The sequence below is a fragment of the Nyctereutes procyonoides genome, unplaced genomic scaffold, assembly GCF_905146905.1.
Source record: "Nyctereutes procyonoides isolate TBG_1078 unplaced genomic scaffold, NYPRO_anot_genome, whole genome shotgun sequence".
Taxonomy (NCBI): domain Eukaryota; kingdom Metazoa; phylum Chordata; class Mammalia; order Carnivora; family Canidae; genus Nyctereutes; species Nyctereutes procyonoides.
In genome coordinates, this window is record NW_026575049.1 from 62,307,435 (window position 1) to 62,331,460 (window position 24,026).

General features: G+C 34.5%; 1 protein-coding gene across 2 annotated transcripts in view; it reads right to left on the reverse strand.

Annotated features, from left to right (window-relative positions):
- The window catches only part of USP34 (ubiquitin specific peptidase 34), a 248,230-nt gene that overhangs the window by 32,455 nt on the left and 191,749 nt on the right, over positions 1-24,026 (reverse strand). For both annotated transcript variants that reach the window (XM_055329090.1, XM_055329092.1), the window contains 15 exons: positions 23,887-23,981; positions 19,680-19,852; positions 16,996-17,149; positions 15,587-15,665; positions 13,631-13,684; positions 13,430-13,525; positions 9,344-9,408; positions 9,172-9,247; positions 9,032-9,079; positions 8,846-8,911; positions 6,343-6,423; positions 4,152-4,237; positions 3,215-3,383; positions 3,036-3,110; positions 1,774-1,925 (listed from right to left, as the gene is read on the reverse strand). In XM_055329090.1, the coding sequence (XP_055185065.1) occupies positions 1,774-1,925; positions 3,036-3,110; positions 3,215-3,383; positions 4,152-4,237; positions 6,343-6,423; positions 8,846-8,911; positions 9,032-9,079; positions 9,172-9,247; positions 9,344-9,408; positions 13,430-13,525; positions 13,631-13,684; positions 15,587-15,665; positions 16,996-17,149; positions 19,680-19,852; positions 23,887-23,981 (1,469 nt within the window). The remainder of the gene's footprint in view (positions 1-1,773; positions 1,926-3,035; positions 3,111-3,214; positions 3,384-4,151; positions 4,238-6,342; positions 6,424-8,845; positions 8,912-9,031; positions 9,080-9,171; positions 9,248-9,343; positions 9,409-13,429; positions 13,526-13,630; positions 13,685-15,586; positions 15,666-16,995; positions 17,150-19,679; positions 19,853-23,886; positions 23,982-24,026) is intronic.

The following is a 24,026-nucleotide window of genomic DNA, read 5'->3' on the forward strand; positions in this document are numbered from 1 at the left end:
TTAAGACAAAATACACCATAGATTCTGTTATTTCCAAATTCAAATTCAAAGAACTTACATAAAAAACCTAGTTTTATATTTGTATTCCTTCTGTCTTTTGCTGAAAATCTTGGGTTTCTAATGACATTAACAGTTACTTATTTGCTTTATTCTATGATATATGCTAGTTTCAGGATAATAATTACAATTACACTATGAACAATATACTTAGTAGAACAGTTTAGGATAATTTTACAATTCTTTATGTCTTCATGTACAACTAGGAATTTACAGTTAAATTACTGTGTTCTAAAGTCATTTTAACGAATTCCTCTCCAGAGGCTATGCCACCAGGTCAATATGTAATTCATTTATTTCAGTCTGCTTTTGATTTTTAGGGATTGCATTTTATTAATTTACTTATCATTATATAAAACATTTACATGATTACATTTAAATCTAAAAAACAAAAACAATGTATATTCAAAGTCAAGCTTTCATTCCTGTCCTTTCCAGTCTGTTTTTCCCTTCCCCAACCACAGGAAAGTTATTTTTTGATTTAATCTTCATAAAAAAAAATACAGTAAATTCTTGTTATTTGTAGTACTTATGTTCTATAAAATGTTGCAAACACCAAGTTAGTGATTACTGAATCATTGCTCATAAGAAAAATACAGGGTGTCAGGTTCTTGTGAACCTCTGGTCACATTTTCTTCAACCAATCAATATGTTACCTTGTTTTAAGTGTGTTTCTGTTTAAAGATACCTTATTTAATACACATTGTTCATTCATTAGCACTGAAATCACAGAAAATTAATACTATTAACTCATACCTGAATGAAACTTGTCTAATGTGCATTTTCTCTAAGGCACATTATGGCCTTCTTGAGCTTAGGAACACTAGCTAGCACTTTGCACTATACTTAGCGGCAGTTTTAAACATGAAGTCACCAACAAAAAGCACAAATGTGAAAAACATGGCATAAACCATGAAAAGGACATTTGTTTACAATATGAGAAATAAAACAAGAAGTCACAGTGTCACCCTGTTTGACATTGGCTGGGAAGGTATGTATCAGATAATTCAAATTTTCTGCCACTCTGCACATGGATATTTGCAGTCCACCCATGACTGTAAAAAGAGCCGTGAGTACTGATTTTGGGATTGCAATAAATCCCAGCAAGTACACAAATTGCAAACAGTAGATCCATAATAAGGAATAATGAAAATTGGGTGTACAAGCTCTCAATCTCTGCAACCCCATAGCCACCCCTTTCTCAAAAAGCACCATACATACTTTTATCCACCTTGCTTTTTTTGCTTGGTAATATTGACCCTTAAGATCTCTCCATGTAGTACAGATATATTCCATATTTCTTCTTTTCAGCAATAGAATATTGAATGGATGCCTGCTTTTTTTCAAGTAATCCTCTCTTTTTGGTTATTTCTAGTCTTTTTCTATTATAAACTTAACACTTCAATAAATATCCATGCACACACATCTTTCTGTATTTGGGGAATAGATTTCTCTAAGTAGCGTTGTCAGGTTAAAGGATGAATGCACATATAATTTGCTAAATATTTTACTGTATATTTCTTCAATGTATATTTCTAACATGACTCAGAGGTACAAAGTCATCTCATACAAAGGACTGAAATACTTATGCCACAAGAGTTGATAAATAGTGGTATTATTGAAAAGGAATTATGTAACAAAATTAGTGATAAAACAATTAGGTAAAGGAGTAAAATCAAACATGCTTTAACCATTTTGAATGTTGAAACATTTCACCTTTCTGAGCGAGACTGTTCAACCAACAGAGCAACTAAAGCTATCATTTTTTCCAGGGCAGCCGGCCTGTATTTTTCTTCTGCCAGGGAAAGAATATCTTCTTCCTCCTCCTCTTCTTCCCCCTCTTCCTCGGACAACACTTCAACTTGAGGCTAGAACAAAATGTTAAAACTAATATATTAAAATTGAATTATCTTGAAGCAAGAATAACGACTGTTTTACAGTCTACCCAGGGTAGGAGTACATATCATGAAGAACAACCAATCAAAGGCCTAACTCTGACTAAACATCATTCAGGACAATTTTAGATGTAGCAAGCAGAACTGTAAAGAACATGATTCTCAATACTATGACTATTTACACCTCACAGAGGTATACATCTTTCAATATATTTTTTTTTCTTATAGGCAGATCCTTTGGAAGATAAAACAGGAACAAATTTTATAGGAGCATTATAAGACAGTTTTTCTATTCAGTAAAAATGCAAGTTACACAAATTAAAGTATCCTTATTTGCAGTGTTCAGATAATCCAAACAAGTCTTCCAAAGACTTCTATTGCTTTCAAATTCAAGAGACAGAAATGATTTTATGATTTAACAAAGCAAAAGAAAAGCAGTCTAAACAGGTAGCTTTTTATGCAGGAAGCAGACAGGAGAAGTCCACATTCTGAGAAGCATTACAATATAATGGTTAATAGTTTAGCTCAGGAATCTGACCAAAGATCAAAGACCAACTCACTGTAATCTGAAACAAGTTAACCTCTTTATGCCTCAAGTTCCTGATCTGTAAAATGGACGTAACAATAGTATTTCACCTCAGAGTTGAGATAGGGTTAAATAAGATAGTATAAATAGAGCATAAGCCAAGGTGGTTACTAAAGACAACACAAAGTTCATGTCATGCTTTAATATTATAAATAGATACTTAAATTTTAGGAAAACTGTGACAAACTCAATAGCAAGAACTTAAAAAATGGCCAGTAAAAACGGTCACTGAAACAGCAAGCTACTGATATGACATCAAAGTGGGTGGTGGCCATTTTACCTAAATTTATGCTCCAGGGTCTTGCTAATGAAATTGATCACTTGATTATTCTCCTGCTATATCCATTAAAAATATCAACCAATCTAAGACCCTTAAAATTACCTACTATCAGCACTGGAAGGGACTTTAAAGGGATCTTATATCTAATGATCTTCTATGATACAAACTTGAAAACATGGCTCCCTAAATCCCCAACATGAGAGAGAGTTATACTTACATTTTCAGGCCCTTTGGTTCCCATGTAAAAATGTACCATTGTAGATATGGCTTGCAAGGAAAGCAAAAACTGGCTCTAAAAATGAAAACATTGATTTAAAAATATAAAACAAAAACAATTAAGTTTTAAATACTGAAAATAAGTACATAATCCCAGAGATAAACAAGATATAGCCTTACCTCTTCTTCACCCATTTTGGCAAATTCATAAAGGAAGGCAAAATACTCTGTAAGATGTTTACTGTGAGGTTTTACACCATGTTCCATAATTAGTAACAGAGTTCTCACAAATCGAGTGACACAGGAACGACCACCAATATCTTCTACTGAGGCATCCATGTCATCTGACCTAAAAACACAATTTAATATACCTTAGAAACAGTATTAACTCTGTGGAAAGATATTCTAGGAAGAGAAATATCCTTAAAAACCTAAATTTCAGGCAGCCCGGGTGGCTCAGCAGTGGTTTAGCACCACCTTCAGTCCAGGGCCTGATCCTGGAGACCTGGGATCGAGTCCCATATCAGGCTCCCTGTGTGGAGCCTGTTTCTCCCTCTGCCTGTGTCTCTGCCTCTCTCTCTCTCATGAATAAATAAATAAAAATAGAAAAAAAAAAAAACAAATTTCTTTCATCCTTTTATAATGAAAACCAATTGCAGTAATTTAAGTAGGTGGATTCCAATTATGGTATCTGGCTAAATCAATCCAAACAAAAAGACTATGTCATGAAGTTATTTGTAGAGCATTTTGAGGCACTTAATTAAAAATAAACAATACTGTTTTTTCTCCTTGATTTACATTATTACAGACTTTAAAATAGAAGAACTTAAATATTTTTTTTCTTTTTTTAAGAGATTTTATTTATTTAAGAGAGAATGAACATAAGCAGACTGGGGGAAGGGCAGAGGGAGAGGGAGAAGCAGACTCCCCACTGAGCAGGGAACCTGATGTGGAGCTCGATTCCAGGATTCTGAGATCATTACCTGAGCTGAAAGTAGATGCTTAACAAACTAAGCCACCCAGGTGCCTTGAACCTAAATATTTCCATGTGGGTATTTAAAATACTCTGTAGGCAGTCATTAAAAAGCTTAAAATGCCCAAAAAAGGTACTTCTTACCCATCTTCCATTCCTGGCTGTAGATAAAGATGAGCATGCACAGGTCTGAGTCTCTGAATCACATGGATACACAAACGCTGAAACATCTAAAAAGGAAAAGAGCCAACTTATACCAGGTACCAAAGATACTAAAAACTTAACATGTTTCAAAATTCTCTGCCACACATTTCTATTTTCCCCCATAGATTATCTTTTGCCAGAATTCTTTTTTTTTTATTTTTTTAGAGATTTATTTATTCATGAGAGACACAGAGAAAGAGAGGCAAAGACACAGGCAGAGAGAAAAGCAGGCTCCACGCAGGAAGCCTGATGTGGGATTTGATCCCGGGCCTCCAGGATCATGCCCTGAGCCAAAGGCACATGCTCAACAGCTGAGCCATCTAGGCATCCCAATCTTTTGCCAGAATTCAATGAGTAGGAGAAGGAAATATGATTTAGGCTTATCTGAGAGAAACATGGATTAAAAAGGGATGGGGAGGGGATCCCTGGGTGGCTCAGCGGTTTGGTGCCTGCTTTCAGCTCAGGGCATGATCCTAGACTCCTAGGATCAAGTCCCACATCGGGCTCCCTGCATGGAGCCTGGTTCTCCCTCTGCCAGTGTCTCTGCCTCTCTGTGTGTCTCTCATAAATGAATAAATAGAATCTTAAAAAATATATAAAAATAAAAAAATAAAAAGAGATGGGAGTTCTCTAAATAAGATATACAAATGGCCAGTAAGCAAATTAAAAGATGTTCACTATCATTAATTATTAGGGAAATGCAAACGAAAGCCACAATTACATACTACTTCACACTCATTAGGATAGCTAAAATCAAAAAGACAGTAACAAATGCTAAATAAGATGTAGTGAAAACAGGAACGCTCAAAGATTTCTGGTGGATGTGAACTGTGGAGACATCATGAAAGACAGTTAAGTGTTCCTAAAATGTTAAATCTAGAATGACTCTATGACTCAGGAATTCAACTCCTAGGTAGATAACCAAAAGAACTGAAAAACCTATGTCCTCACAAGTATTTGTACATAAATATTCACAGCACCATTATTCAAAAATAGCCCTAAAAGGGACACATCCCAAACATGCATCAACTGCTGAATGAATAAACAATATTTAGTATGTCCATTCAATGGAATATAATTTAGCAATAAAATGAAAAGAACACATATACATGACATGGATAAACCATGAAAACATTGCTCAAAGAGGCCGATCACAAAAGATCACACACACTGTGTGACTCCATTTATCATTAAATAGGCAAATCCACAGAGACAAAAAGTAGACTAGTGGCTGCCATTAGTGGCTGGAAAGAAGGGACAGTATAAAAAGGGCAGTGATAGTTAATAGGTACAGAATTTCTCTAGGGGTGTTATAAAATTAGATAATGGTCGCACAGTTTGGGGATATGCTAACAACCACTAAATTTTACACTGTGAAAGGTCTTGACGAATTATATGGTGTGTTTTTTATCTTAGTAGTAACTGAAAAGTAGCATTTTCAGATTAAATTTTTGGTTCTGTATCATAAGTGAATATAAAATAATATGTACATTTTTCTCATCTGATTTTTTCCAATGATTTAAGGAAAACAAATTGATTCATTTGAGAGTTCAGAATCTCTCACAGAAATGTCATATACTGTTCATTTAACTTTCTTTTTTTTTTTTTTTTAATTTTTATTTATTTATGATAGTCACACAGAGAGAAAGAGAGAGGCAGAGACACAGGCAGAGGGAGAAGCAGGCTCCATGCACCGGGAGCCCGACGTGGGATTCGATCCCAGGTCTCCAGGATCGCACCCTGGGCCAAAGGCAGGCGCTAAACCGCTGCGCCACCCAGGGATCCCTTCATTTAACTTTCAAGGTCATTACAGTACCCTACCATGGTTAGAATATCTAAGATTCTGAAAAAGAATCAGTACAATTCATTAAGCAGAGATAGAAGGAAATGAGAGAAAAGGCACATACCTACCTTCCTATAGCCAGGAAATGTTAATGATTTTAATCACTTGGTTGGAAAGATAGTTGGTTTGATAAAAGGTGATTTGCTATGAAACAACAGCAAAATGACTTTTATGGTAAGAGGTCAATCTTTTCTAACTACTTTCAATGCTGGGTTAAAATATACTCACAAGCAGACTTAGAATTATTACCTTGAAAGCCATTTCTTTTTCAAATAAATTTTTTCTTACCTGTCTCACAATTTGATTAGGGCACTTAATTAGGATCTGCATTGGCCACCAGTCATCATCAGCCATACGGTCCAAAAACCACTGTAAAAAAAAATAGTGTGATATTAACCTTCAACCAATACTTGCTGGATTAAAAAAAAAAAATCACACAAAGGTTTTACTTCTAGTCAATGCTTCAATTATTAAGTTCTTACCAAAACAGATTCTTCCACTGTTAGAAAGTCTAAAACTCTAGGGGGACCTGGGTGGCTCAGTTGGCTAAGCATCTGACTCTTGCTTTCAGCTCAGGTCATACCTTGGGGTCGTAGGATCGAGCCTTGAGTAGGCCTCCATGCTCAGTGGGGAGTCTGTTTGAGATTGTCTCCTTCTGTCCCTCCCCCCCTGCTCAGGGATGCTCTAAGAAAGTAAATAAATCTTAAAAAAAAAAAAAAAAGAAAGAAAGAAAGTCCTAAAACTAAAATGCCTAAAGTCATTATCAGGGTCATCTCATTCAGAATTCCACGAATGCCATTTACATCACAGTATAACCCTGCATGATGGCAACCTACAGTCCTTAACATAATAAAATGAAATACTATTTTCCTTTTAGTCCTCAAAGACACCACACTGCAGAACCTTTTGTTCCTATCAATATATGATCTGAGTAGGATTTTCTCTAAGAAGAAATTATGCTCTCTTCATAACAAAAAACACACCTCCCCCCATTTTTTGAGAGAGAGAGAGAGAACAGTGTGGGAGGAGGCAAGACAGGGATTCTTAAGCAGGCTCCAAACCAGTGCAGCACCGACATGGGGCTCGATCTCACAACCCTGACATCATGACTTGAGCCAAAATCAAGAGAGTCATATCTGCATTAACCGACTTAAACAACTGAGGAATCCACGTGCCCCCAAAAAACATCCTTCATGTTAAAACAATTTTTTATTGATTTCAAGATATCTCTTTATCACATATTTAACTCCTATATTGAATTTTACTATGTGTATACACACAATCATTGACGACTGTAGGGAATTTTAACTCTGAGAGAGTTCTGGAGGCCAATCTTTAGTAAAAACAAAACAAAACAAAACCCAAAAAACTGAAGTGGCAACTTATAAATAAAAACAAACAAAAAATACAACAAATTATGACCTAATCAACATTCTGGATCAAATAGCTTTTAAAAAAAGTCACTAAGAGGGAGGGGGGTAGAGGAACTTGTTAACTAACACCAGGAGGATACAATCAGTCAAAGCAAGCATATGGAGAATTCTGCAGATCAAATGACAAAGTAGCAAAGGGGGGGGGAAAGTAACTGTTCTAGATGAAAGCTAATTTATAGGACAAAAGTGAAATGTGGTCCTTGTTTGAATACTAATTCAAAGAAGCCAAACAAACAAACAAAAACATTTTTTAGACAGAGAAAAGTGAACACAAAATGAGTACTGGATGTTAAAGGAATCACTTCTAATTTTACAAGGAGTGAGTGAAATCATGGTTATATGTATTTTTTTAAAGTTCTCATTTATTAGAGATACATACTCAGTATTTATGGATGTATGATATGCTATCTGGGCTTGCTTTAAGACACTTCAGCTGAAAACAGGCATGGGAGATAGCAATAGATGAGAACAAAACAATGTTACTGTTTGTTGAAAATTGGGCAATAGGTACCTGAGAGTTCTTTATCTTCCTACTTTTGTGCTTTTTTATTGAAATATTTCAAAGTTTTAAAAAATTATGGATTTGTGTTTGAAATCTACAATGATCAAATTCTCCAATTTCATCGCTCCAAGGCAAAATCAGATAACCTTCTATACAAGAAAAAGTTCTTCAACTAATTTCATCTATTACACACTATGTTATCCCCCACCTCTGGAAATTTTTAAGATTTGCATTCCTAGAAATTCTAGGGTTATACCACCACTTTGGGAGCTAATCAAAAAATGATAAAACAATGTTAAGATGGCAAGAGGGTTAAGTGATCATTACGTGTGAGCAGATTATCCTTAGGGATATATTATTATATGGATGTATTAGAACATAATACAGAAGATAAAACTGGACATAAACTGATAGACTGGGATATATGCATTTTTATCTAGGGGAGGGAAGGAAGATACTATTTTCAAGTATTTTCTGATAATACCCACAATTAGTTAAGAAATATCTGGTAGTCTTTTGAACTTTCTATATTTAAACCTAGAATGACTCTATGACTCGGGAATTCTACTCCTAGGTAGATAACCAAAAGAACTGAAAACGTATGTCCACACAAGTATTTGTACATAAATGTTCACAGCAGCATTACTCAAAATAGCCCAATTATTTAATCAATGTAATGGACAAAACAAATTATAACCTCAGCTGTTAAGTATTTTGGGGAACAACTTACACTGGGATTCCTATGATTTATAATAATGTAAATATGTAATAGATTTTGCTGTAGCATCTAAGAATAAAAGAAAATTAAAAAGTGCAGCTTAAGCTATGCATTGTTTGTTTAATTATTTCACCTCACCTCACAAGCTGCTTGACTATTATTAAATTGTTTGGTCAACAGTTCAATCCACTGAAGCATGGTGGGCTAAAAAAAAAAAAAAAGAAAGAAAAAAAATTCATTTAAGGCATGGACTTCTGAGCTTAAGATAAAGAAAACCAAAAGCCACCTGGTAAATGACAGAAATTCACAAAACAAAACACATACCTTTTCTTTTGAATGTATAAATGTTTCTAGGACAAAGGAGGTGCTTAACTGTAAGAAAAGATACCATTTAGCAAAAAAATTTTTTAAAATTATCTTAAAGTAGTCAATTATGAAAAATCTATCTAAGGCTTATATCTTACCTTTGCTGTCATTAGGGACACAGCTTTGGGATCTGGTAATGTACTGGGAATACAACTACATAACTGCCACATAAACCTAGAATTTAAAAATAATAAGTTACAATTCTTACAGAATAAATTTGTTTTAAATGTGTAACAAAAAAAAATCTATTACTAAATTTACTAAACTTACCCAAAATATGTATGTTCAAAAATGTTTTTGTCTTGAAGAAACTGCATGTTATCATGCCAAATCCACTGAAGAAAAAGAAAATGGTTAACATTAGATATCAGAAAGCATTTGCTTATAACATTTTAGAAGTATTTTTTTAAAGACAAAACCAGATTTTCTCTAAAAGAAACAAAAAAACAAAAAATACAGGCACTTGTAATTTATGCTGGTTCTTTCACAGCTATGTGGAATATGAAAATAGTTACTAAGCCTGCTCTAGTTTATCATCATGTATCTGGCTACCTCAAACAATCACAGTTCTTTAAAAATACAATTATAAAGATTTTGAAAGAAGTCTGAAATCCCATCTGTCTGAAGAGCAAATATATAAATGAATAGTTATGTTGTGTTCCACTTTGATGAAAACAGGTTATGAAAAAGGTTATGTTCAATAACTGGCAAAATAAAAACAATTCAGATTGGCAGACCTAAATCATGTTATTTCCTTTTTAATCTTCTATAACAATTATGAAAAAAGATTATTTCTAATGTGAGCCTTATATAACTGCTCTGCTGATCTTAGTTTTTGTGTTCTTTTAGCTCTCTGAATATCCTAAACATGCTCTAAATTAGAATTCCATAAAATTATTTTTTTTTAAAGATTTTATTTATTCATGAGAGACACAGAGAGAGAGGCAGAGACACAGGCAGAGGGAGAAGCAGGCTCCATGCAGGGAGCCCGATGTGGGACTCTACCCTGGGTCTCCAGGATCACACCCTGGGCTGAAGGCAGTGCTAAAACCCTGAGCCAACCAGGCTACCCAAATTATTTTTATCTGGAACAAATTTATATTCTGATTATTGATATTACTGCCTGTATTTCTCCCTCCTAAATATTTTCAACTATTCCGGGCCTCCCAGCCTACTACTGTAGCCCAGCACCAGGTCTTATAATCACGTATTAGGGCTCCTGCTTCACACAGATACAGACCTAGTCACTGAATGGACTGCTTCAGAGTTCTTAATCCTCTTGCATTTCTATGCACACAGCTTTCTAGAAACCTGTGGCCTCAAAAACAGTTTGATAGCCTTCACCCATCAGTGCTTTCTTATAGCAATGGAGTCCCATTCCAAGCTTCTTACTTCCATCCAGGAGTTTAGCTCTAGATCCTATGTCACAATTTTCGTCTCCCTTACCTCTCAAGAACTTTTGGCCACCACTATCTAATTTGGACCTAAGCCTGGTAAATTTTGTGGTTTCCACCAGACTCAATGCTTTTATTTCTGTTCCATTTCTGTCCTACAGAAATATTCATCTTGTTTTTTGACTATCCTTTTTAAACATTTTATCAATACAACATATGTGTAGCCACGTGGATGTGTATAAGTGTGAAAATTACTGCACTACAGGTATTTCCTATACAACCATTTAACTTCATCGTGGACCATATTTCATTGCACTTACTATCATCACAGCCTCAGAGGTCATTTTTTAGCTCCTAAAACATGCCAATAATCTATGTCTTTACTAAGGGAATTGGAACATAATCATTTCTTTGCCTGGAGTACCCTTTCATGTGATTAAGTCTTCACTAACTTTCAAGTCTCAGTTTAAGCTTAATCTGAACTATGTCCTAATCACTTTCCCCTGCAATTCCAATCAACTACCCTTTCTGAGCATTTTGTTTTATCCGTAAGTCATTACAATTTATAATGTTAGCTTAATAAATTTTATAGTTCTAGGATGCATGAGTGGCTCAGTTGGCTAAATATCTGATTCTTGATTTCAGCTCAGATCATGATGTTGGGGTCGTGAGATGAAGCCCTGCTCCACACTTAGCAGGGAGTCTCTTTGGGATTCTCTCTCCCTCTCCCTCCCCTTCAACTCTCAAATAAATAAATATTTAAATAAATAAATACATACATATATAAATAAATAAACTCCCTAAAAATAAGTTTATGGTTCTAAATTTCCAATTTACTACTTGGGAAAGTCTGCTCCTAGCTTATTTTAACTGTACATGTAAAGGACCACATTTCAGATTATACCTAAAATCTATGTTAATAGTAAATAACAGTATTATCATACTTTAATATTTTTAGTAAAAGGTATAAGAAGGCAAACTCTTTTTCCATTAGTAAGCTAAAATAATGATAGGGAAAAAAAATGGTTGGTTTAGATCTGCAATCAAGAATATTCTAAATAGTGTTCAATTTGATTTTCTTGTTAAAGTAGAGCAAAAGTCTGGGATTCCCTTTTGTCACAAACATGTATCAGTGGTTCTCAAAGAATGGTTCAGAGACCTATGAGGGTACCAGTGGCCATTTTAGGGTATATATAAGCTCAAACCCATTTTTTAAATAAAATGCTGATGCTATTTGCCCTTTTATATTCCATTCTCTCCTGAGCATACAATGGAGTTTTTCAGAGGCTAAATGATGAATGAGATCACAACAGAGCAAATGCAAACAGCATTATGAGACTCCAGCTGTTGTCTATTAAATCAGATATTAAGATTTACAAACACAAAACAGCACCACTTTCCTCACCGAATGGTTTTGTTCTGAGAAAGTTTTTTTTTCATAAAATGGTATTTATATTAGCATGTCATGGCTTAATTTTCGTTATTTTTAAATAAACATAAATTTTAAAATTTGTTTTATTTCTAATATGGTAAATAGATATGGCATTAAAACTAATTTATTAAACTCAAGGTTCTCAGTATTTTTTAAGAATATAAAAATTTTGAGAATAGGAGTCTCAGAACCATTAATGTAAAGAATATACATCATTAAAGTTTTCTTTTTTCATGAAAGTTTTATATGAAATTTCATTTCACTTCACAAGTGAGCTAGGTTGTCATTAAACACGATTAGGTCATTATCCAGAAGAAGAAATCTAGTGAAACACCTAATTTTGCTGGTAAATCCAATGCAGGGGGTTTAAAAGATGATCATATGCTTGGCTGTTTATCAGTAACATTCTGAGGAGGCAAGATACCAGTTAAAAGTATGTCTGGGGAACAAAACCTACTTGGTTTTAAGACTTGATCACAACAGTGCAAATATCAAGTAATCAATCAGATAGTAAAAGCTGAATTGTCTAGATGGAAGAGTAAGTGTTTATCAGGTATACCTGTAGGTATACCTACAGTTTGTACTTTTGGTTGAGTTTGTAACACTGATACAACACACAGGGAGTTGTGAATATATTTTATAGCTCTTAAGACATTAAAGTAACGTTATCACTTATTACATCATGAAACAAAGAAAGCCTAATTACTACAGACAAGAAAGACACTTTTAAAAATATTTAATACATATTTTAAATGTGTTTCAAATACATGGTACATTTCTATGTAACATGAAGCAAAAATCCAAGAACATTACCACACATACAAGTTAACTGATAAAGCTTGCTCCAATTCCATCAACCATTTTGCTTGTTTTTCTTTAATGTTACTAATAATTCTTTTCTTTTTTTAAAGATTTTATTTATTCATGAGAGAGACAGAGAGAGCGAGGCAGAGACACAGGCAGAGGGAGAAGCAGGCTCCATGCAGGGAGCCTGATGTGGGACTCGATCCCGGGTCTCCAGGATCACACCCAGAGCCGAAGGCAGTGCTAAACCGCTGAGCCACCCGGGCTGCCAACTAATAATTATGTTTCACTCAATTTATATGCACCTGTCCTATGTCTGTATTACCAAGACTATTAGCAAATAACATTAAGGTCTACATGGGATTACAAAACCTAACACTGCCATAGCCTATTCCTGTAGTTCTATTACTTGTATTAATACTTAACATGCTGTATTAATACTTAACATGTATTAATAACTTAATACTTAATAATAACTTTTAATGACTTAATTTTAATAAATTTTAAATATTTTTAATACTTAAATTTTAAAATAAATTTTAATGACTTTTAATAACTTAATAATAACTTAATAATACTTAACATGTATTAATACTTAACATGTCTGTATTACCAAGGCTATTAGCAAATAACATTAAGGTCTACATGGGATTACAAATCCTAACACTGCCATAGCCTATTCCTGTAGTTCTATTACTTGTATTAATACTTAACATTAAGTTATACCTCTAGTAACTCTGACGAAACATCAAATTTGAATTCTTTGCCATTTTCTTCCTCTGGTTCCATGCGTTTGTAAAACAGCATATATGCACTGTGTGTCTTTAAGAGGCAAAGAAAAAAAATTATTTTCATTTTGACAAACTATAAAATTAGATAATATGGAAGAAAGAAAAAAATGTAAATTACAATGAAACAAAGGATTACCTTTTCAAAGGAGAAATCCATAAATTTATCTGTAACAGAATCATAGGTCTTGGTCTGTTTAAAAAAATAAAAGTTTTCCTTCTTTAAAAAATATATTTATATTTATCTGTTACATTTATATATGAAATATTCCATAAACAGCTAAATTCATTCTTTATAGTAACTTTATAAATTTTTTAATAGTATTACATTCATTATAAATCCTTAACAGAAGTTTTTGACTAAGAGTAAAGTTGACCCTTGACCCTTGAATAACACAGGTCCACTTAAAGGCAGATTTTTTTCCCCAATAAATATGAGAGAGTACTATAAATGTATTTTCCTTTTGATTTTAAAAGATTTATTTATTTTAGAGAGGTGAGTAGGAGGAAAGGCAGAGGGAGAAGAGGGAGAGAATCTCAAGCAGACTCCCAGATGAGCAGAGCCCTATGTGGTGCTTGCTCTCACGACCCTGAGGTCATGACCTGAGCCAAAATCAAGAGTTAGATGCCCATCCGACTGAGCCATCCAGTCGTCCCTCCTTATGATTTTCTTAGTAACATTTTTTTCTCTAGTTTTATTGTAAGAATATAGTGTAACATATAAGATACGTATGAGTGTTCAAAATAATTGTGTGTGTTCATGTTATCAAGAAGACTTCTGATCAATAGACAAAAGTTATACTCATATTTTCAACTGTGTAGGGGCCTGGCACCTTTAACTCCTACATCGTTTAAGGGTCAACTGTACCTAAAAACAAAGATTCAAAACATTTTTAAAGATACTTTACCATAAAAAATATAAAGTATAATAAAATATACTTGCAATTTAAGAACTTTTAAGAGAAGAGCTTTGCAAAGTTTACTTGTTTCTTTACCTTTTTTTTTTAAGATTTTATTTATTTATTCGAGAGAGAGAGAGAGAGAGAGAGAGAGGCGCAGAGACACAGGCAGAGGGAGAAGCAGGCTCCATGCAGGGAGCCCAACGTGGGACTTGATCCCGGGTCTCCAGGATCACACCCCAGGCTGCAGGTGGCGCTAAGCTAAGCCATCCGGGCTGCCCTTTTTTACCTTTTTTTTTCCTTTTGAGGAACTATCCTAGGAATAATATCTAGAGATACAATCACTTTAATTATGGCACATCAGCAACTTATTCATTACTTCCTTCTACCCATTTTTGAAGTGTTAGCAATTTGCCTACTTCTTTTCTATTCATAGTATATAAAAGCACCAAAGAGCAATAAGGAAGGTCTTTATTAAAATCCACAATGTGAACAGTGATTTCACAATAGACATGGTTATTAAAATGAAAAATAACTTTACTTGGGCTTACCTGTGAAATGGAAATGACTAATGCTTGAATTATGAGAATCAGAACAGTATTTTAAAACTGTTCTCAGAACATTGGTCTTGGCTAAAATGCCTATGAACTGCAGTTATGTTATTATTATAACACTACTACTCAAACCTAATTGTCTTTTTCATGTCTTAGGGCTAATTATATAACAGGTAAGATAGTCTCTGTATATCCTGTCAATAGTCGTAACCAGATTGATGCTATTATTTTGGGGGGGGGAAGCACTGAAAGAGTAATTCTTTGAAGTTCAGCTCAAGTAGATTTCTTCAACAAAGATTTTTCATATCAACTCAATAGAGTAACTTCTTTTTGCTTGAATCCCATTCAAGTGGACAACTTTTACCATGTTTCATGGCAATGCCATTCAATTCCTATCCTACTATTTTCAATTTTAAGTTTTAACCTTTTTAATCAGTTGAAGGCAGAAATTATAATTTAAAAAGAATTTCCCAGTGTCTGGCATATATGCCAAACAGACTAGACATCTAATAAATAACTGAATAAATTTGGATTTAATCATAGCAATTAAAAGAAAGTTATGTAGTTCTGCCACTGGATTTTATGATACTGCACATCACTTGGAAAGTCACAAACCATTTATAACTTCTGAATAAAACTTACTGTCATCTCTCCACCAAAACATTCAGAGGCCAGCTGAGCAGAATCAAAAGGTTTTACCTCAGCATCATTAAAAAGATACCTAAAACAGAGCACATAGTGTCGATCAACTACATACATACTAAGTACCTGATCAAGTATATACATACTATTATGCTTATTATAAAAATATATTACATAATGACAAAATTATAAAACTTGAGCAAACTTTTTAATGAGGTAAATAAACTCTAAGTTCTTATTTTGACAACACTAATCTATTAGAAACTGGGAATATAATTTTAATAATTCTAACTGCCCTAAAATCTGATAAATCCATTTATAAACTAGGAGTACCAGAAGAATTCATGAAAACAAAGAAATAGTTTGCATAAACATAACATTTACAGCTACTGGACAGAAAAGATTAAGACATGGAAGAACTTCCAAAGATAAAGATACCATCTCAACATTTATGATCAAAATAGATTCAAAATAGATTTATGGAATTTTATTCAAATGGACACAAGTTAAGACACCATGGACATGTCGGCTTAAAGAGTTCAATGCAACTATTCTGTGAAATGGAAATCCATTTACCAATGTACATTTTATTCAAAGCAATATCCCTAACACTTTTAGAACAATGCCTACCATAGATACATAGCTTCTAAACGTGATACTCTACCTAAAAGCATCTGAAGACTAAAGAACAGCTATTAAGCACTGATGCAATGACTTACAAACATTACCTTGATAAAAGATGATAAAAGAATGTTCAGGTTGGAAAGGGAAAAGTAAGGCGGAGAGAGTGGAGCACACAGGTAACTTCAAATTGTCATATACAAGAACCTCATAACCACCCTATAGTGGTTAGAGTTACTCAGTAAGCAGCTCTTGAATGAGTGAGCAAAGAAAAGATTTGGAAGGTGCAATATTGTCTATGAATCTAATGTTGAGTGCAAAACTTTCATTTTTCTTAGGAAAACATTCATCAAATACTCAAAAGAAATGTAAGAATAACTGATTTCTACTGTCTAATGAAAGTCAGTATCCTTTAAAAACTGCCTCCTTTTCTAATTTTATTTTTATTTTTTTAAGATATTTTATTTATTTATTCATGAGACAGAGAGAAAGACAGAGACAGAGAGAGAGAGAGAGAGGAGAGAGAGACACGTGGGAACACAGGCAGAGGGAAAAGCAGGCGCCATGCAGGGAGCTCCACATGGGACTCGATCCTGGGTCTCCAGGATCTAGGATCACACCCTGGGCTGAAGGCGGCGCTAAACCACTGAGCCACCCAGGCTGCCTGAGAAAATTTTTAGAGAAATAAAATCAGAAAACATATCTAAAGCAAAAACAATAATAAATTTATACTCTAAAAACAGGAAAAAATTTTTTTCAATCCCAAGAACAAAATACTTAAAACTTACCATTTGTTGTTTTTATAAGCATGTGGATTGACTATATCTCTGATGAAGCTATAATAGTGCCCACCATCTGCCGTTCCTGTGTGAACAGTCACTCCTATTAAATCATACTCATAGCTTTCTGTGTCTTTTGAATGATCGCTGACTTCCTTAAAACCTGAAATAAATACATAAAATAATGGTAATAATTTTGAAAACTGCACAGTAACATCTTTGACTCACTTTACTATTTAACCTATTTTTTTCTTACAGAAACAGGCACAGGTACATTATATAACAGGTACAAAACAACTCCATCTGCTAGTCATTCCTCACCGATAACCTACAATTTTAAGTGCATTTAAACAAATCATTTGGAAAAACAACCACGTGCAGTAAATATAAAATAAACTCTTTTTGTTTAATCTTATTCTTATTGAAATAGTACAAAACTTTTTATTCAAGTTTATCTTATTAGGAGCAGGCAGATACAAGATCCAGAAACGTGTTAAGATACTCATGCCCTTTAATCTCAGGTTAAGAAAATGGAGCACTATGCAGGCAGCATGCTTGCAATTGTTTGTTAATAGAAATATTCTGTATTAGGAGACAGAAACAAAATAGAAGATCTCCTTCCTGTCCCCAAATATTTAAATTTGAAAGATATAAAAGATACTAAGGAAAAATTACAGAATGATCTGTAAGTTTGAAGATTTATGACTTAGATCTATAATTCTAGCATCATATACAAAGGACGGCATAATCAGAAAGAACTAAGTGAAAGCTGATTAGGTTAACTAGAGTGCACTCTAAACTGGAAAGTGACAACTGAGGAGAGAAGGAAACAGCTGACAGTGTCTGAGTAGTGACTAAGTTCAAATATGCTAGGATCTGACTCTGAATGTGTAACTTATGGCCTAAAAAAATCCTTCATCTTGGCATGAACTTCTGCTACTTCTACACAAGGTAGCATCATGAAGAATACCAGAAAGAATAACTGGACAGTCTTGCTGGAATTTTATAAATTGAGAAGAGTTCTAAAAAGTAGGGTGTATATAAACAATGCCTACTTCTTAACTTTGCCTATATTTTCAAAGTTATCATCTTCTACTGGCTCATTTGCTACAACTTCTAAACATACTTAAATTCTAAGTGTAAGAATACCTCCCTTAAACTATTCCTCTTTAGCTATAGTCACCATCTTCTCTCCTCTCTTCAAAGAAAGAGTACATTCTTCTCTTAAAAGAATAGCCCATGCTCATTGTTTATACTTCTCATCTTAATGAAACATTTACTGGATGCTTATTAAGTGTTAGGCAATGGAGTATAAAGATTATATGCAGTTCTCTTTCCCAAATCTTAAAATATAGTGGCTTCTTCAAAACTTAAAAATTTTAATCAAGAGAATTTTTTTATACAAATAAAACATCATCAGAACCCTATTATGTAAAGCAGGACTTCTCCAACTAAAAAATGGAAAGGCAAGAGCTAGACCTGTTCTGCTTTTTTTGCTTAACTATTTCCATTTCTTACTCTGTGATCTTCGAGGCACATATACATAACTTTGAAAACCAGTGGTCTTATGGAAGCAGTAAAAATTCGAGGTAACTAGATATGAACCAAGTGTCATCTTCAACTCATTGCAATCTACTTTTCTATTGTAATACTCAAATGAAACTGCTCTGATAAAGGTGACCAGACATTCTATATGCTGTTTTCAGTCCCATTCTCTCTGAAACGATTCCTTCTTGTTAGCATTCAATACTTCTGACCAAATCCACTTTTTCTTGAGATCTTCTTGAAATACTGACCCACTATTCACCTATGATCAAGCCACAAACCCTTTTTTCTTCTTCCCTCTAGTAGTAGACTAAAAAGTCAACTTCAAACTGATAAAGACCTTGTTTATTTTTTAAAGACCTTGTTTTTTATTGCCACATTACAATGAGAATAGCAAGTTATAGATATTCAATAATTTTGTTAGATTCATTTATACATTCAATAATCAAATCCTATTAACTCGCCATACACTTCTCTCCAGCTCTACTGGAATGCCTGCTCATAAACCTTCTCTGTGGTTTATCAAAATGGCCTCCCACAATCCTTTCATCATCCTCTAAACCATTTCTATTGCTGTAGTCAGAATAATCTTCCAGATCCCACCTGGTTATCTCAGTTCCCTGCTTAAAATCTTCCAAAGGTTTCACATCAAAAAGATTACAATTATTAACATGGCCTACAAACAAAACGATTTGGCCACTACCTTTTTTTACCCATCTCATCAACTCTACCCCTACCTCCTACCCACCTAAAGAAATTAGCCATTCCTCTCAATCTATTCCTTACTCAAGCTCTGCTTCAATGATGCCCCTAGATTTGTGATATACTTACCATCCAATCTAATGACATACATCCTGTTTGTAATTCCTTGTTCAATAAAACTTGCCTAATTAGACTTAAGTTCTGTGAGATAAGGAACCATTTTTTATCTTGTTCATTGCCATGTCCCTAATGCCTAGAAGAGTGCCTAGAACATAGTTCTATAAATGCTAAATATCTACTGATGAAATGACGGAACGTGCCATACTGTATTTAAATACATTCTCCTTTCTAAAATTCAAATTCATTTTATTAAATGTATAGCTGGTTATTTCATAATTATGACTGTCTAATAATACAGGCAAGAGAATGAGATAAAAAAAAATTACCTTCTTTCCTATCACTCTTTCCCATTAGAAAATCTTCTGTATAGGGTGTCATATCCAAACGTAATGGGAAGGAAAAGTGTGTGTTCACTTTCTCTTTCATCATTGTTACCATATTAAATGTATACCTCATAGTATTAAAACTCAGAATGCGAGGCAATTTCTTAAAACACGCCCTGAAAGACAGGAAAAAAACAAAACAAAACAAAAAACACCTTAAAAATCTCTTCTAAAAGTACTTTATCTGGTGTCACTTACATTTATACTATACGTATTTCAGTATTCAACTCAGAGTAAATAATAGTTTTTTTTTTTTTAATTTTTATTTATTTATGATAGGCACACAGTGAGAGAGAGAAAGGCAGAGACACAGGCAGAGGGAGAAGCAGGCTCCATGCACCGGGAGCCCGACGTGGGATTCGATCCCGGGTCTCCAGGATCGCGCCCTGGGCCAAAGGCAGGCGCCAAACCGCTGCGCCACCCAGGGATCCCTAAATAGTATTTTAAATCATGCTCTTATTAAATACATCTATACCTATATCTACCTCTTATATGTCTTTTTTCATTCTGAAAGGGTTTTCCTGTGTCTAAGTATGAAAAATATAAATTTACAGCATGCTGTGGTAAATTCCATGAAGATATATATGTAAAGGTGCTATGGAAGCATAAACTTCAAAGGTAAGGGAGATGTCTTTGGTTCAAAATTTTCTTTTCCATCTTAAATAGGAATTGAATTATTTTTATAAGTTAGAATTGCAAAGTTTACTTGTATCATTTACCAGATGTATGATCCTCAACAAGTTACTTAACTTCTGAGCTTAATTCCTTTTTTTTTTTTTTAAAGATTTTTATTTATTTATTTGAGAGACAAACACAGAGAGAGGGAGGGAGGGAGAACAGGGAATCCTGTTCTGTTCTGTTCTGTTCATTGGATTCCCTGTTGCTGAGCAGGGAATCCAATGTAGCGCTTGATCTCAGGACCCCAATATCTCGACTTTAAGGTAGATGCTTAACCGACTGAGCCACTCAGGTGTCCCTCCTCTGAGTTTAAACCCTAATTTGGAGATTTATAAAATGGAGATTTAAGTGCCTACTCCCTCCTACTTTTAGAATACTGCCTGGCAAATAACATTCAATAAATATTGCTTGATATTACAACAATAGCAGCAGCAAGATACCTAAATCTTACGGCATAACAAATACTGCTTGAAGTTCAAATTATTTTAAGATTTTTATTTATTTATTCATGAGAGATACAGAGAGAGAGAGGCAGGGAGAGAAGCAGGCTCCCTGCGAGAAGCCTGATGTGGGACTTGATCCCAGGACCCAGAGTAATGACCTGAGCCAAAGGCAGATGCTCAACTACTGAGCCACCCAGGGGCCCTGCTAGTTCAAATTAAAACAAACCAAAATTTTAGTTTAAACATATACAGAAGTTTGGATTCATGAAAAATATGAATTTGATTTCTTCAAATTCTTCACTCAACTTAGGATTCTAGAGATTCTGAAATCTTAGAATTTAAAGAGAATCTCTTTAAGAGAGCTTAGTTTAAAAAAAATTAGGAGGGCAGCCCGGGTGGCTTGGCGGTTTAGCGCCACCCTCAGCCCAGGGTGTGATCCTGGAGACCCAGGATCGAGTCCCACGTCAGGTTCTCTGCGTGGAGCCTGCTTCTCCCTCTGCCTGTGTCTCTGCCTCTCTCTCTCTCTGTCTCTCATTAATAAATAAATAAAATCTTTAAAAATATTTAAAAAAATAAAAAATAAGGAATTTAAAGAGATAAAGAAGGTAGGGAAAGCATTTCATAAGCAGAGAAACTAAGTCTAAAAATCCATCATTACTGATTATTTGGGAGACTGGCAAAATATGCTGTTATGTAAGTACAAAGGACTCAAATGATGAAGGGCCTTCTGTGCAATATCAGTGTATGAACTGCATCCTGAGTTAAGTCACTAAAGGACCTATGGTGGTCCATGAAACCATGCAAGATTTAGAGGATAAATGATGTAATGGAACTAAAGAGACGAGAGTTATGTTACAGACTTATTTAATCTATAAGACACAGAAGTCACAGTTGGTTAAACAAAGCACAACATTCTGATTCAGCTCAGTTGAATTAAGAATCTTAAGATTGACGTTATGGTGGTAGAATTACTCAGTAAAGAATGAAAAAACAGAAAAACAGAGGTGTGAAGATAAAGCAAAAGATGATCCTTAAGCTCCTTTCTGTTGTGACCACTTACTATGTTATCATAGACATTCAAAAGTATGGGAAAAATATAAAAGGACCAAGTAATACTTTGCCTGAAAACTGAGAGTATTTCAGAAAACAGCAGAATTGTATTAGCCAAAACAAGGGAGTAACTCAAGAAGTAGGAATTTATAAAAAATGACAGATATTTTCAGAAGCTTATTTCTTTCAAAAAGACATTCTCAAAAGAAAATGCCAGAGTTTATTAATTATCTTTTTTTGATTCCTCACTATTCCCCCCTCCACAGTAACAAACTTTGTGTCTTAACTCATACCCTAACCCAATTCTCATTGGATGAGCCTGTCTTATCCCTGTAACTGCTTGCACAGTTTCTGCTTGCATGCTTTCACTCAAGTATGTCTACCGTGTAACTTTTCTCTCTTGCAACCAACTTGACATCTGGAGACTGAGAAAAAGAATAGTATTCCTATCAGTGCAGATTTCCCTGGAAAAATCTTCTATTAAGTATTTTAAGAGCTGGCTTTTCATTTTCTGTCTTCCAACATGCTTAGATCTATCCAGAAAAGTCCTGCTTGATCCTTAAGCCCTTTCTAGGTTCCATTTTCCTTATTGTTTTTTTATTGCCAAACTTCTAAAGTTAATGATCTAAACTTGAGGCCTATACCCTGACAACACTTCTATTGCTACAACCTGAAAAAACATTCCACAAAACTCTTTTTGCAAAACCCAACGCTTTTTCTGAGCTGTCACTTTCCCTCTTTTTTGTGGACTTCGTCAATTGAATACCCTCTTCGGGAGATGCTCTTCCTAATTTCTACATTACCATCCTATGATGGTAATGATTTTCTTTCTTTCGTACCTTCAAATGTCACTTTTTCTTTCTTTCCTACCTTCAATTCTGTCACTTTTTCTTCCGCACTTTTAGGTTGACTTAAATCTCATAATCAGCCCTTTACAACGGTTATGTTCTTAAATGGTGTCAACCAATTATGCAAATAATCCCAAAATCTAGATTTTTTTTTAAGATTTTATTTATTTATTCATGAGAATACACAGAGAGGAGAGAGAGAGAGAGGCAGAGACACAGGCAGAGGGAGAAGCAGGCTCCATGCAGGGAGCCCAATGTGGGACTCGATCCCGGGTCTCCAGGATCACACCCTGAGCTGTAGGCGGCACTAAACCGCTGAGCCACCGGGGCTGCCCCCAAAATCTAGATGTTAATCATCTTATGTCATTGTGTATTACCAATCAATCATATTTTCTATTACTGGTCAATGCAGGCTTCTTGCACATACAAGGTCATTTCTATTTCTCTGCCTTTGTTCCTAATAACTGCATATGATGCTCCCTTCTTAATCCAATTTCTACTTGCCATTCAACATTCAGTTACAGAATTGAAACCTCTTTACTCAACTACTCTGTCCTAAACTGGCTATCTTATGGTTGGCTCTTAAGAAAAAAAATATCCCACTTCAGAGAAGGATCTCTCCAGTTCATGAGGAGACCTTTTATCATGATTCACTAAGTGCACAGCAAAGGGCTAAAGCAATCAGACCTTGATAAATATTACCTTGGTAAATAATTAAAAAGACACAAAAATTTGGAAAAATTTAAAGAACTTCAAAGTACTTGAATAATTGAATGAAATGTGGTCATACAAGAATAAGCTTCAGGGCACCTGGGTGGTTCAGTCAGTAAAGCAACTGACTCTTGATTTCAGCTCATGATCTAGTTGGGGGAATTGAGCCCCTCATCAGGCTCTGTGCTCAGTGTGGAGTCCGCTTGAGATTCTATCTCTCCCTCTGCCTCCCACCCCGCCCCTGCTTGCACTCAATATAATCTTAAAAAAAAAAAAAAAAAAAAAGCATAAGCTCCAAGCAGCTGACCCGAACCTTAATCACATAATTTTTATAAAAGTTTAACATGAATTCATTGCTTGTATTTTACTTCCATTTGACGATGTATCAAAATGGTAAATATTACATTTCAAAAAGCGTACCTTTTTTCAGCTCGTACTTTTTTCCCACAATGAGAACAAGTATACATGTTGTCACCTTCTAAAGTGTCTTTAATAGTTACTTCATCAAGAGATTCCTGTGTATTAAATCAGATTTTAAAGTTTCATATTATTGTTTATAG